Source organism: Pterocles gutturalis, unplaced genomic scaffold, assembly GCF_000699245.1.
Source record: "Pterocles gutturalis isolate BGI_N339 unplaced genomic scaffold, ASM69924v1 scaffold2208, whole genome shotgun sequence".
NCBI classification, from domain to species: domain Eukaryota; kingdom Metazoa; phylum Chordata; class Aves; order Pterocliformes; family Pteroclidae; genus Pterocles; species Pterocles gutturalis.
In genome coordinates, this window is record NW_010120128.1 from 48,293 (window position 1) to 62,651 (window position 14,359).

The 14,359-nt window shown below is 39.7% G+C and overlaps 1 protein-coding gene across 1 annotated transcript in view; it reads left to right on the forward strand.

Annotated features, from left to right (window-relative positions):
- Nucleotides 1-2,429: 2,429 nt before the first annotated feature.
- The window catches only part of LOC104464127 (zonadhesin-like), a gene marked incomplete at its 3' end in the record, with an annotated part of 12,609 nt that continues 679 nt past the window's right edge, over nt 2,430-14,359 (forward strand). Inside the window, exons 1-9 of the mRNA XM_010076759.1 lie at nt 2,430-2,528; nt 4,051-4,100; nt 4,190-4,339; nt 5,986-6,248; nt 6,867-6,948; nt 9,751-9,816; nt 10,075-10,319; nt 11,400-11,683; nt 12,325-12,602. Coding sequence (XP_010075061.1) covers nt 2,461-2,528; nt 4,051-4,100; nt 4,190-4,339; nt 5,986-6,248; nt 6,867-6,948; nt 9,751-9,816; nt 10,075-10,319; nt 11,400-11,683; nt 12,325-12,602 — 1,486 coding nt within the window. The remainder of the gene's footprint in view (nt 2,529-4,050; nt 4,101-4,189; nt 4,340-5,985; nt 6,249-6,866; nt 6,949-9,750; nt 9,817-10,074; nt 10,320-11,399; nt 11,684-12,324; nt 12,603-14,359) is intronic.

A 14,359-nucleotide genomic window follows, 5' to 3' on the forward strand; every position in this document is an offset into this window, starting at 1 on the left:
AACCTCCTTCTGACCACCAGGCAGAACTGAAATTGTATGCAACACTACCCCTATCCTTTTGAGGATGTTACATATCACACTGTTCATTGACATACCCTGCTATTGGCATCTTCTTCTGCAGATTTTATGTGGGAAATCTGCTTGTGTCACCTAAAGGGAATTAGTCCCCATGAGTAGTTCAAGTGTGCCTTGTCAACAAGCAGCAGGTGAGGAGAATTTCTAGTGCTGGCTGCAGATGGGGTGAAATCTCATGTCTGGTCTCAAAAAGAAACACAGCAGTAGAGAGCACTAGGAAGCTAATCACAAGGATTAGTTGCCAGGTGTGCTTCACTTGCATCCTTGGCTTAAGGCAGAAGTAAAACATAACTTGTTTGTAAGATTATCCACAAATACCCTTCCTTGGAAAGAATTTTAGCTTCATTGTATCAGAAACTAAGAACTGCTGTTTTTCTTCTTCCTCAAGTTGCTGTGCAGTCCAGACCAGTATTTTTATACAAATAGCAGTGTCTCCCAGGTGCCTATCAGAGATACAAAGCCTGCAGATGGAGAAGAGAAATAGTAGGGCTGCAAGGTGATCAGTTTGACTGTCAAGAAGGCAGCATGCTGTCACATCCCACTGGAATCAAATGGCAAGTCATTTCCTTGTCATCCTTCCCATATGTAAAAGAAGTTATTAATATTTGTCCCTCACTGAAAATCTCTAGTCAGTACTCCACCTTCCACAGAGTACCTGAGCTGGCATTAAACTGGAGAGCATGCCATGCTCTACTGGCAGGAGTGTTCATGGTGCTGCAGTGCCTCATATTTGCCATGGGTGAGGAGGGGTCAAAGGCTGCCCATCATCTGGATGGATGGATTTACCAGAGGGTTGCTTTCTTTCCGAGATGGACTCACTCTTGTCAGAATCATACAGAGCAGCATCAGATTCATGAGGAATCCCTAAATTGTCTGCAGAAGGACAGCATGTGCATACACAGGGGGCGCGTTACAGTGCTAAGGACAGCTGTTGCCCAGATTACTGCTTGCTGGACCAGCATCTCAGCAGCCCTGCTGAAAATGAAGTGTGCTCAATGCAACTCTTATCTGAAGGTCACTTGTATTCTCGCCCTCACACTGAGCTCTCCTCAACTGAACGTGGTCAATGGTTTTGTGGTCTCTAAATCACACAAATCCTCTTCCCTGATTACTGATTGGCAAAAATACCCACATTTTCCTTGGAAAGGATTTTCATTGGAGAGGGGTGATTACTAGTCAAGTGAACATCCACCCTCTGGCTTTGGAGGATCTTGTGTGGGGCATAAGTTCGTGGAAGAATGCAGCCCTAGGCCTGTTGTCAATGTATAAGTTAACATCTAACTTGAAATATATTTGTGTTTCTGCTTATCTTCCCTTGATCCTCACTTATTTCTCTTGTTTCTGTAAGAAACTTCCTCAATTAGTTGTTATTGGCAAGTGAAAATATTTTGTCCTGAGCAGGGGGAAATGGAGTTGATAAATTTCAGACTTAAATTATGAAGCCTTAATGACTTTAATCACCAGAATATAATCACAAAGGGGAAGTGGCTGTAACTAGGAGGTCACTTTTCCAGAAAGCCCCACTCCCAGAGACACTCTTCTTTTAGACAAGAAAAGAGCCATAGTCTAGGGTTTCCAGGCAATACAAGGAAACACTGTAAACTTTTTGATACTCCTTTGATTCTCATCACTTATGAAATCCAGGTGAAGTAGGGAATTTGGCTGCCTTTGGTCCATTTCCTTGAAGACCCCAATGCAAGGAATGCTGCAAAAGAACAGAAGAGTAGCAAGTGGGAATGATCTGCCTGCTTTTTTCTGTGCCAGCAACCAATGGAGACTTTATTGCAGCCCAGAAAATGATCCTTTTATTTTTAGGCAGGGGCAATATGGTAGCAATAATATTTCAGCAAGTTCCCCAATTGTGCCCATGACGACATGACTATTGTAGATGTTTTGTTGAGTCAATTGAAAGCTTGTTATCTGCTCTGTTGAATGCCCAGTTTCAGAAAGGGAGAAAATTCAGTCAATATGAGAAATCCCACTTATACTAGCAGTGAAAAGAGAGCAGGAGTTTTAAAATGAAGAAAGTTGTCTTGCTATCAGTGGGAGATAAAATCCCTTTAAAACTGAACACTTCTAAAATACACAACATCAGCAACAAAAATAGCCAAAATCAAATCAATTTACTGAGCAAACAACTAAAAGTGTCAAAGCAGCTGTCACAGAACATGAGCTTTCAGTTCATATGTGCTTTTCTCGAAGCAGATAACCCAGGGAACATAACTGATACATGGTTGGACAGGTTTTTTACAATCGCCTCCACCCTTTCGGTCAATATATACTTCTGTTTCACTGTAGGTCATCCTCATTTTCTCCTTGCTCAGTACGGCTGGTGGATTACTATGCAAACTGTACCACACAGAAGACTTAATTCTGTCTTCTAGCATGGGGACCCTCTGGCACTTACAGTGCACTTTAATTTTATTCTCTATTTCAGTGCTGAATACCACAGGGTAAGTAGCACATTACCGAATGTAGCTTAATTCAGGAAGCTTAGCTGTTAATTATAAATATCCTTTCTTAACTTTTTAAATGTGGAATGTTGTACAATTGAACCATGTAATTTTTAAAAAGAAGAAATAATTGGATTTTGTTAGTGGCTAATTCTGCGCTGGCTCCTGTCTTTGAGAGAAATCTGTAACGTGGATATCTAATGGCACATTTGAAGAGAAGTGATCTTGACAAAATATCCACAGTAATTATAAAACGCTTTTGACTCTGAAAGGTACTTACAGGAACCTTTGCCTTAGGACTTGTCTGATGTGTAACAGTTTGAAGATGGCACTGAACAGAGACCAAGTGGCAACTTGTCACAGCTTTCCATTTCTCATGGAAGAACAGCAAAGAAAATTTTCTTACTTTATCTGTCTTCACATATTCTCTCTCCTCCTTAGCCTTAGCTCAATCTGTTTTCCAGCTGCTTGCTGCATTTAATTGATTAATTGATTGTGTGGTATTGCTCCTAACCTCCCTAGTTTCTCTAAATGTCATTGCTTAGATTTTGAAGGGCAGTGGGGACATTCACTGGGATGTATTCACTTAAGGACAGATTCTCTATGCTGTGTCAATTACAATAAGGATAATTAAGGAGAGGGCACCACAGAGGCTGGAATTGAACCCTGCCTCCTGAAACTGTGGACCACCATCAGAGCATGTCAAGAACTACTGTTGTAGCCTTACAGTCCTAGAAATCCCTTCCCTATGCAAAACACCCAAAGAGCAGAGCTATCGAGGCTGTGATCTGTGGTGAGATTTTGGTCTTCTGTCAAGTCATCTTTGCAGGACTTTGTAGCACCATAAGGACTGTACATTTGTAACTGCTTTCTTTTTTTTTTTTCTGCATCATTTTCGTGATAAATTGGAAGACCTGGATGAGATGACAGCTTTGTGTCATGAAGAAATTTGCAGGAGTTAAAGGAAATACATACCCCTCCAACAAATAACAGAGTCACACAGTACACTAGTTTACTGGCATTTACATGCTTTACTTTGCAACAGTGGGGATGACAATGCCATGAGCAAGTTAATAGCAAGTCTTTGCTATTATGCTGGTATTATCTCAGCTGAGCTGCATCCATCCATCCCTTCCATAGCTCCCTGTACCTAGGAGAGCTGGTCTCCTTTCAGTTCAGTGGGATACAGAGCAGAGGATCCTTCCACACTAGATGAAGGGAACATATCCCACCTTTGACTCTCAGAGCTTTATCATGAAGGAGTAAGTACCTACGGGAAGATAAAGAGTCAGGCATGAATGAAACTGATCTAGGTGTTCCTGCTCTGGCAGGGGGATTGGACTAGATGATCTTTCAAGGTCCCTTCCAATCTCTAACATTCTGTGATTCTGTGAAACCCTGGGTCTATTCAGTTAGTTAGTGAAACACCTAAAGACATTTGTTGAGATCCCAATATTGATTCTTAAACAGTTTTTGAGTCACTAATTCCACAAGGGCTTCACTGTGCTGTTTTCCTTGGCAGGATCAAGCAGAGACCAACTGGTGGCTTGAGAATATGGGATCCTGAAACAGGTAACTGCATATAATTAGTGTTGTTAACATCAAAGGCTGGTTTTGAACATACTAGCTCCTCTTCCTTACTTTAATGTGTTGTATTTCAGCTTACCTCACCAGATGTGATTTTAACAACAACTCAAGGCCATTTTGTGACTGGACCCAACCTTGCAATGCCAACCAGGGGTTGTGGATACGAACCAAGCATGACACTCCGACAGATGGAACAGGTCCTGATGGAGACTATCCAGATGGAGGTAAGTGCTTGGTTGTGGCACTATTGATTTACATGTGAAGACAGCTTGACTACCTTTATTATTCTTTATTTGAAAGAGAAAAGAGATTCATGAAGCCCTTTGAAATGCATCAGTTTTGTTTCATGCTGACAGGTGTCTTTGACTTCTCACATTGTCAGTTACAAGTAAATTAAACTGGGTTGCCCCATCATGGTTTGAAAACATTTATCAGTGCACGGAAATAGAAAAAAGATAATTATGTTAGGCTTAAGGCCTCAGAGAGAAGGCAGTGACGTGCAACAGATAATTATTCAAGAGAGGTCTTGTGGCCACATTACACAGATATAAGTTAATGTCAATAAATGTAATGATTGCTGTGCTGGCACCAGATAGTGTTCATGCTAGCAAAGTGTTACAAGCTCAAGTCTGAAATTAAACAATATGTTTTAAAAGCTTGTCCTCAGCTACATGTGATTGAAAACGGGGATCTAACACGGTCATATCATCAAATGGGTGCTTAGTATTGTTCCATCTCTATTTGTTTGAACCACTGTCCTCACACTAGCAGATCCATGAATGGGGGGGTCAATCTCCAGTCATACTGCTTTCTGTCATGATCCCAAAACCGAAAGTTTAGCTACTGTCAGACTCAGTTAGTAAGCCGATTAGAACAGTATTAGTTTGGATTTTTGCAAAATAATTTTCTGCATTTTTAGTATTTTGATAATAAAAAGTAAAATTGCCTGTTGAAAGAAATGAATTATTTTTCATTTGGATTGATACAAATAATAATGTTTTGCTTTTTGAATTGACACACACTGCATAACTTTAAATGTGACTGACTTACATTTTCTTGCCAGCTAAAACATATGACTGAATGTTAGATGCTATGTGTGGAGCCATACTTTACCATATAGAAATGGTCATTCATTTATTTTTTGATTCCTTTCCATAGTCAGATGGGAGAGACTGGACTTTAGGTGCTCTGGGGAAATGTAGCTTTGATTTTAGCTCATGGGAAGCAAAAAACTTCAGCCATAGTAAAGCAAAATGTGACCTCATATTGAACCAACTCAGACTAAAGCATTTCAAATCCTAAAAGAAATACTGTGAGTTTCTGAATTTTGAAGTTTCCTTCCTTTTCATAATGCCAAACCTAAATATTTTGATGGAAATATCTGCATTGTGTTCTATCCCTTCCGTTTTGAGACAAAACCAAATTCTGGAAGTCTGGAATTTCTCTTGTGCTAGGGATTTGCTCATCTTGAGACCAAAATATTTAGGAAAAAAATATATCCCACAAGAGAAGGTGTATAGCAGATTGCATTGTTTTCCCGTGAGGAAAGAGGAAACTGAACATGGATCAGTGTGGCACTGTGTCTGGAAGTGCTCTCTCTTGAAAGAGGCCTACATCTTTACTTGTGATCCTGAAATAACTGTTCACGTGAGATGGGACATATTTGCTTTGCTCTCCAGCTCACATTCTAGTTTGGATAACTACATGGCGCCAACCATTGCAATGTAAATTCCAAATACCTTCTACTTTGATTCTTTGCAGTGCTAATAATGCCCTTGATTTCCTCCAGAGTTGGGTTGTACTTCAGTTTTAAGTGACACTCAACAAGTTACAAAGATTCAACCTTATTTTAATTTTTTTCACTCTGCAGAAGGCTATTTCATCTACCAAGAAGCAAGTAATCTGATCCCATTCGACACTAACAGGCTTGAGAGCCCAGATACTGTGGTTTCTGAAAAAATATGCATAGACTTCTGGTACTATATGTTTGGGTCAGAAGACATGAATGAGCTGAGAGTGCTTATCCAAGACAACATAGGGGAGTCCGTGGTGTGGAGTCGGAAGGGAAGCCAGAGTTCCTTCTGGAACTATGGTGCCATCACTCATATTTTTTCAACACAGAGAAGGATAAAGGTAATATATTTTCAGAATAGATTTATTTGTACAGTGTCAGCGTCTGTTCTCTCCTTGAAGGCTGCAAAAGGTTATGCATGTAAGCTAGAAAATATAACCAAGATTTGCTTGGTTTCTATTTTGTAAATATAATGGCCTTGTGCTCTCTGCCAGTGAACTAAGAGAAGAAACAAACAACCCCTGAGCTTTACTGGTGCTGTTAGTTAGGGGATAAAATATATTTAGTTTTCTCTCTTTTTCCTTCTTTTCCTCCTACATTTTATCATGAGGTCAAGACTTTGGGTGCCTTAATTAAATGCAGGTTTGTCTGCTGTGAGTTATGGTTTGAACTTTGGGATGATGCCTACATTGGACTCCTCTGTAGAATCCAAACAACTGGTTCTCATAAATCATTTATCAGTCAGCAAAATAGAGGGCAGTGCTTCTTGAAGTCCTTACCTTATTGCAGAATATTTATTTGGGGCTTCTGAGGGAAGCTAGGAAAACTGTTATAGCCTGAGCTTACTTGATGCCTTTAGAGATAGACCAGAAAGAATATTTTGGAAACATGCTAAGGGAAATTGTCTCATATTTGCCTAAGCAACTCTGACAGAGTGATTCACTTTGTGTCCTGCCTAGGTAATTTTTGAGGCTGTCCGAGGACTGACAGAGTATGGGGATACAGCACTGGACAATGTGAGAGTAAGGGATGGATCCTGTGGTAAGTCTATGTTTATACCTTAGTGTATACTCCTTTCTCATCTCTGTTTAAGCTGTTGACCATTAGTCAATTCCATATACAACACAGAAACTCCTCATAACTTCGACCCACAAAAGAGAAATGGCAAAAACTTTACAGCTCACTTTATTGCAATAATGTTACCTGTTTCGTTATAGTTTCCTCCTAAAGCTTTCCTTACCACCTCAAATGTTCAGAACAAGCTATCCCCTTCTCTGCAAATCTGACCATTTTCACAAGGTCCAGCAAACTTTACCTTTATTTTAAGCCTGGAGTGCCTCTCTAAACCCAGACAAGGCTATGTCTTGGATTCCAGAAATGCTCTAATCAGCATTTTGCAGCAAATCTCAGTTTATATGAGCTCAGCAAACACACAGCACTGCCATATGTCACGAAAAGAAATAACAGTGAGTCAATAAAGCTGAGTTGCACTACCAGCTCTGACTATGAATCACCAATCTGAGCTTGATCCCTGACCCCGTAACACATCAGCCAAGAATGGCACAAGCTGTGGATGACTAGGATCTGGAAATTATTTACAGTTTCATCCCATCTTTATGACAAGCATGCAATACTTTAAAAAGGTGAATTGAACAAGAAACTTGCTGGAAATGATATAGGAAGTGTTGTTAGTTCTTAATAGGCCTCAGTCTCCGTGAAACACTACTCGTATAATGACAATAAAAATGTTTCAAAATTACGCTAGCTAGGACAAAGATTTCTGTTCAGGTCCACACTCTCAGAACATATAGTTTTCTTTAAAATTCTGTGAAAAATACTTGGGGCCTTTTTTGGTGGGTCTAGGGAGAGCCAATTCTTCACTTTCCCAGGCATATTCACATGATTCAGCCACAGGATGGTGCACTAATGTAACTCCAAGAGACAAGAGAAAAGTGCTCCTCCCTCTGTTCAACTGTATGGCTACTAATAGGATGAAAGTTAAGTGAATTCTTAGGCCTGGTAAAAGTCAAAGTCCTCCCAACCTTTTTGTTTCTACAAGAATGTTTGACTGAATAGACATTTTAATCAAATTCATGAAAAACTATATCTCCATTTGTCACATGAAAATTAGCTTCCAAGGCAACTTTATCAAGCAGTCCTTAGGTTATGATGTTTCATGTTCATATTGTGTTTTGCTGAACTACTTACTACTTCTCCTTAGTTCTCAAGGGACAATAATCTTAGGAAGAGGTTTTTTTCTGGTTTGTTTTTTTTTATATCAGCTCTACAACAAAGTTAACTTAAAGGCTTGTAGGGAATTATGCATTGTGGGAATATATCCCTTATCAGGATTTTCTGATAATTTTTCACCAATGTTGAAAGAGCAAAAAAAGCAATTCTGGGCTAGATATGCAAAAACTACATTTACGCTGGAGTTGTGAGCTGGATGTGAAAAAGTGGGCATATAAGAAGCAGATGTACAAGAAACTTGTGCATACAAAGGAGATGATCCCATTTTGTGCAGGCAGGCTATTATAAAATATCTTCAGCTTTGAAGTTAGAGCTCATTAAGTGAACAGGACAATTTTGTGCAGAGATTTAACAGTGTACGCTAGACCTCAAGTTATATGAAGTCTATTCATTTCTTCTAAATTGTAATCATAAATATCTTGCAAAACCCCCCCATCCAGTTGAGTTTGAATCTCATGGTTATCACAAAAGCAGTGCAATCCTAGTCTGTAGTTGCTGCATCATTATTCAAAAATCTCTACCTTGTTCTCATACAACTTGTTTTCTATGTTACAACTTAATCTGTATAAATAATATTGTTACCAGTGTTAGTAATATGGAAGACCAACTGCCTTACGTGTGGATTCATTTGGATTATTATATTCCTATAGTGCATCTATAAGTAGGTTGGAAAGCATTGCTCTCCATGGATCTATTCATCTCTTGATTATCTCCTCGTGCACTGTTACCGCACACTCAGCAAATAGTGGAGGGCTCACCAGGGTGCAACAGGAGAGTAGCTGAATGAGAAAGTTGTTCCTTGTTCTGTAAAGGGGCAGGAGTGCATGTGTGCATGCTCTGAAGGTTTTAGTCAGTCTGTTGTTCTTTCAGAGATTCAGATCCATCAGTCATTTGCATGTCATCAGGTGAATGAGCATGATGTCAAGACAATACTCAATCTAGTGTTGCTAGCTCACAAGTACACCAAGAGGACCACTTCTTTTAGAAGATAACTTTGTGATGGATAAAGAGTAGGTGGAGAAAATGCTAACATTTGTTAGCAAGCAGAAGCAGGCGTGAGGGAAGTCCCCACAACAGGACTGTTCGTTGTGTCTGTCAGTAGAAAACTCTTACAGCTGTCACATTCCTAAGAAATAAGTATAATTTTGAAGAAACCACAAAACTCTCTGATTAGAAACCACCAGTGCCCTGAGAGTTATTTGTTTCTGCTACATGGCATCTGCTGGCAGGCTACTCACTCCCAGACCTGCCTACACTTGCCAACAGTAGGACCTTCATGCCTTAACATGCACACCAGAGGGAGTCACATATTCAATTGTAAATACACTTCCAGTTCCAGAGAAGCATGCTGGCACAAGCTCAGTCACTGTCACCAAGCTAACAATCAGACAAGCTTTCCTAAGCACTCAAAAGACCACATATCTTTTTTTTTTTTTTTTTTTTTTAATAGACGTAGTTCCACTTGCTTCAATGAAAAACTTCTGAATCTATGCTGGAGAAGAATAAGTGGAACTTGATGTATGTCAGTGTGTATGTAGTGTTCACCCTGTAACGTTATAACTCATTGTATTGCCCTGTGTTTTCTGCTAACAGAAGATGTCCCTACCCCTGTAACACCAACACCTACACCAACAGAACCTACACCACCTTCAGTGACAGGTAATTTCAGACAATCACATATGCTAGTCAATGGGTTCTAGAAGGGCACCTATATTTTTTACTAGCAGTGCTAGTTATTTGCTTCAGTTAATTCCTTTGGGTATCTTTTATGCCTTATGCAATATAAATCTGCCTTTCAGTTCTTCCGTATGTGATCTATAAAATGGAGATGATTGTGTTTTCTCACTGCCCAATGAGGTGGCTTTTCTGGATGTATCCATATGTTAATGAGAACATATTCCTTTTTGCTGTTTCCAGAAGCAGTTTGCAGTATACATGGGGATCCTCACTATTACACATTTGACCAGCAGCATCATGACTTCATGGGCACCTGCACCTATACCCTCTCCAAGCTGTGCGAGAGCAACAGCTCGCTGCCCTACTTCAACGTGGAAGCGGCCAATGAGCACAGGGGAGGCAACACTCACGTGTCCTATGTCCAATATGTGGACATCGATGTGTATGGCTACAGGATCAATCTGTGTAAAAACAGAGTTGTTACGGTAAGGTTGGAGCCCTCTATCTCTCATCAATAACTCATAGTGTGAATGAAGAAACTGTTGTACAATAACTACAAATTTCCAGCATACATATAGTAATATTTAGATTGGAATTTCAGGACTGAAAATACAAACTAAAATTTCGTGCTGTGTTGCTAAAACGTGGGATTAGAGCTGACACTCCAGATGGGGTTGGTGGGCTTTCCTCACCGTGATTGTGTCACTTGGCCACCTATTTTATTTTAAGGCTTCTTTATGGCTCCTTTCCACAAAGGGCCAAGACAGCAGATATGTTTGATTCAAACCCCGAGTAAATGAATAGGTCATCTTACTTCATTACTATGCTTCTTATAAGAAAATAGTACAGGGATTTATGTGACAGGAGTTAAAGTTTTAAATGTACACCAAAACCTTTCCCATCTGATCTTAGAAACATCATGAACTCATATATCCACATTTTTCTAACAGCTTCTCTTTTATACCTTTCCCCTGTATTTACTGTTTTTGTTATATATATGTTTCTAAGTAAACCAACATTTTTTATATATGCAATAAGAGCAAGTGTTCAAAGTAGATTCTAATTTTAAGTAATTTTAAACAAATTTAATATTTTACTTGGATATTTACTTTCTCTTGTCTGGCATTTCAAATACGAAGATTAGAAGAGAAAGAGGAAGAAACAAAAAGAAGTTTTTTCAATTTTGTCCAATTCTGAAAATTTTCTGAAAATCTATTCTAACCACTTTTTTTTTAATCTTATTTGATCCAAAATAAATAATAGGTCTGTAAGCATTTACTGCTGACAGACCATGCTAAGTCTTGGACTTTTGCCAGCTGGGTCTGGTTCACCAAGTTCACTTGGACCACACTTGGAAGCTACGTAGCTACATTATTATGGCCTCAAGGCCCTAGATTGTGTGCCCATATGCAACATTCATGTTAAATAATACTTAACACAACGTGAGTTCTTACTGCACACTGTGCAAGTCTTACGCTCAACACAAGGATGTGATCTAAGAGGGTCACCATTAAAAATACTTCTTATAAAGTTATTATAATGATTGTCCTTCTCTGTGTCTGCAGGTTGATGGAGTCAGCCAGGTGGTCCCTCTGACCTTGGCGCAGGGTGTCAATATTTCCCTTAGTGGGCAGTATGTTGTGGTTACTACTGACTTTGGGCTGAATGTCAGGTTTGATGGAGATCACAGAGCAGAAGTCACTCTTCCCAGTACCTATATGTCTAAAGTCTGTGGAATATGTGGAAATTATAATGGGCACAAAGCAGATGACTTTCTTAACCCAGACGGAGAGATGGAAACAAATTCGGCCAGCCTTGGTAACAGTTGGCAGGTTTACAATGACTCCAGGTAGGACTCTAACCGGGATGTTAGGCCTTAGCTGTTGGTTATGCAGTGCTCAGTATTTTAAGCAGCTCTTCTATGTGGGCCTAAAATGTCAGGCATGTGGGATAAAATATATTCTTGCCAGTGTACTTACTTTATCTATCTGGGTGAAGTTTCACAGCAAATTTAACTGTGCTTAAAAGGAGAAAATTTGAGTAAAACACTGCAAATGTCCACTAAGATTTCAGTTATTGTTATAGTATATTAATACTAATACTTGAAGAACTTGTTTGAACTCTTCTGAGATTACTTCTTACTATTTACTTTATAATTTCACAATGTATTATTTAATTACAATAGAGGTTTAACTTCAAATGCTTTCACTTTTTGTTTGCCTTTCCTAGGTATCTTCCATGTAGAAACCTTAACTTAAAAGAAAGCTAAAATAAATGTTTGGGTTTCTTCCAGGCCACTCAAGGGTTATAAAGTTGAGATCATATTAAAAGCTGAATTTCTATCCTAAGTGTTTGAAATGTAGAGCTTTCAAATGTCATGCTTAGCCTGAGGACAGTCCTGTAGTTTTATTAGATATGATTTGAAAAACGTACTAGTGCATCCAAAGTTAATTGGTGAATTTTTCCACATTTTTTTTTCCCCCACACTAGGTGCTTGCCAGATGATGGCCATACTCCAAATTGCACTGCTGATGAAAAACATATGATCCAAAGCAATGAATACTGTGGTCTGATCACAGATCCCAATGGTCCATTTCAGAATTGTCACTCAGTAGTTGATCCACAAAGTTATTCTGAAGCCTGCCAGTATGATCTCTGTGAACTTCAACTGAACAGTGCAGCCCTCTGTCAAAACTTGCAGGCTTATGCAGACTTGTGCCAAGCTGCAGGAGTCCAGCTGACACCATGGAGAAATGCAACCTTCTGCCGTATGTATCAAAGATTACTGGAAATTATCACTTGTCAGGAGGCTATAATTAGGACTTCCTGAAGACAGAGCATTACAAGACACTTTTGAATTCGTATAACATTGTGAATCTTCACTGATTGGGCTAAATATTTCAGGGTTACATGTAGAGTCCTCAGCTTGATTCTTTTGGAAATATTCTAGTGAAAATATTTAAGCTGCTTCGGGTGGAAGGAGAAAATACTGTCTAGTCCATCTAAAAATAGAATTGGAGGTTTTTCCTTTTAATTCTTCTAGTGTCCCTATATTTTTGTTCAGGGGTATTAAGTGTGTCAGGGACATTTGACTTAGAGGGTTTTTTACCTTCTGAAGAAGCTATGCCTAAACTTCAGTGCCTTTGAGAAACAAAAAAAAAAAAAAATTTTGCACATGCTTAGTAGACATGTAAGAGAGCCTCCCTGCTGAGAGCCTGAGCTGCCTTCTCTTATGCTCCTAGCCTCTCCACCCTGCAGGGTGGTCAGGCATGCAGTTAACAAAGGTGAAGCTGTGTCTTCTCCTTCTGCAGCAACTTCAGCAAAAAACCACATGAAGTTGGATACCTTATATGAACATAGATGAGACATGAGCCAGAGCAGATGAAATGCAGAGTTGTAGTTTGGGGTAAAGAATCCAGGGAGTCTGGGACAGTGACAAAGGAGCTTTGACTAGGAACTAGAGAGGGCTAATGAATAGGCTAAGTGGAAGACCCTGGTCTAGAGAAAGCAAGTAGGAGCTAGAAAGGAAAAAGAATTACTTAGAAGTCTATGGAAAAGAGAAAGAACAGGTTGAAACTGGCTAGGCAGAGAGACAAGGACAAGGAAACAGACTAGGTAGCTGGTCCAGGGGTTGGAGCTTGTTGCTCTTGCAAGTAATAATGAAACTAGAGCTGATGGGAGGAATAAACCTGAGATCAGAGATGATGTCTGGGACTCATAGTTTGTAGCAGTGCAAAGAGAGCAGGATGAAGGAGGAACACATCTGATGAGCTGAGTGGGAGAGCTGTGACAAAGGGAGAAGGAGAGTATTGGAAATGCTGTGAGTGGCAGAAACTCCCACATGTATAAACAGAGGAGGGAGTGCCAGCCATTCATGCCTATAGATGTGGAGGAAAGCATCACAGTGTCCTGCACAGGGATAGTGATTCATGGTTTCAGATAGAAGAGAAGGCAACAGTAGACAAGGTAGATAGCCTGGAATTAAAGGCCAGGACTGAAGGAAGAAGCCTGTGCAATTCAGATTGTAACCACACTGATGGAAGTGGAGAAGGTTGTGAGAGTGGGGAAGAGACAGAAACACACAGAGGCACAAGACCAAAGGTGTCAAGTATTGAAGTAATAGACAGAGATCTGGCTGGAGATGAAATGGGAATAATATCCTTTCCTCTGTGAATGCAGGTAAAGATTAAATAGAGAACATTTCTCAAGCATTCAGGCATATATTGTAGGAAAAAACCCCACAACATGTTATCTTTAGAACAGGATTTAAATACTGTCTGAAAGTTCTGAACAGACCTGCTTCCACCAGAAGCAATGCAAAGAACAGGAAATCAGGATCCTATGTGCCTTCTGTGCTGGAGGAGATGGGGAGACTAGACAAGGAGACTTGTCTGCAAACACTGGAATGATTGAAACCTGATTTGTTTCTCACTTGTGTTTCACATTTGTGTGCACTCTCTATCTGGAGCATTTTATCTGCTGGGGATGTTACTGAGGTGTTCTTTCACATATGGTTTCTAAGCAG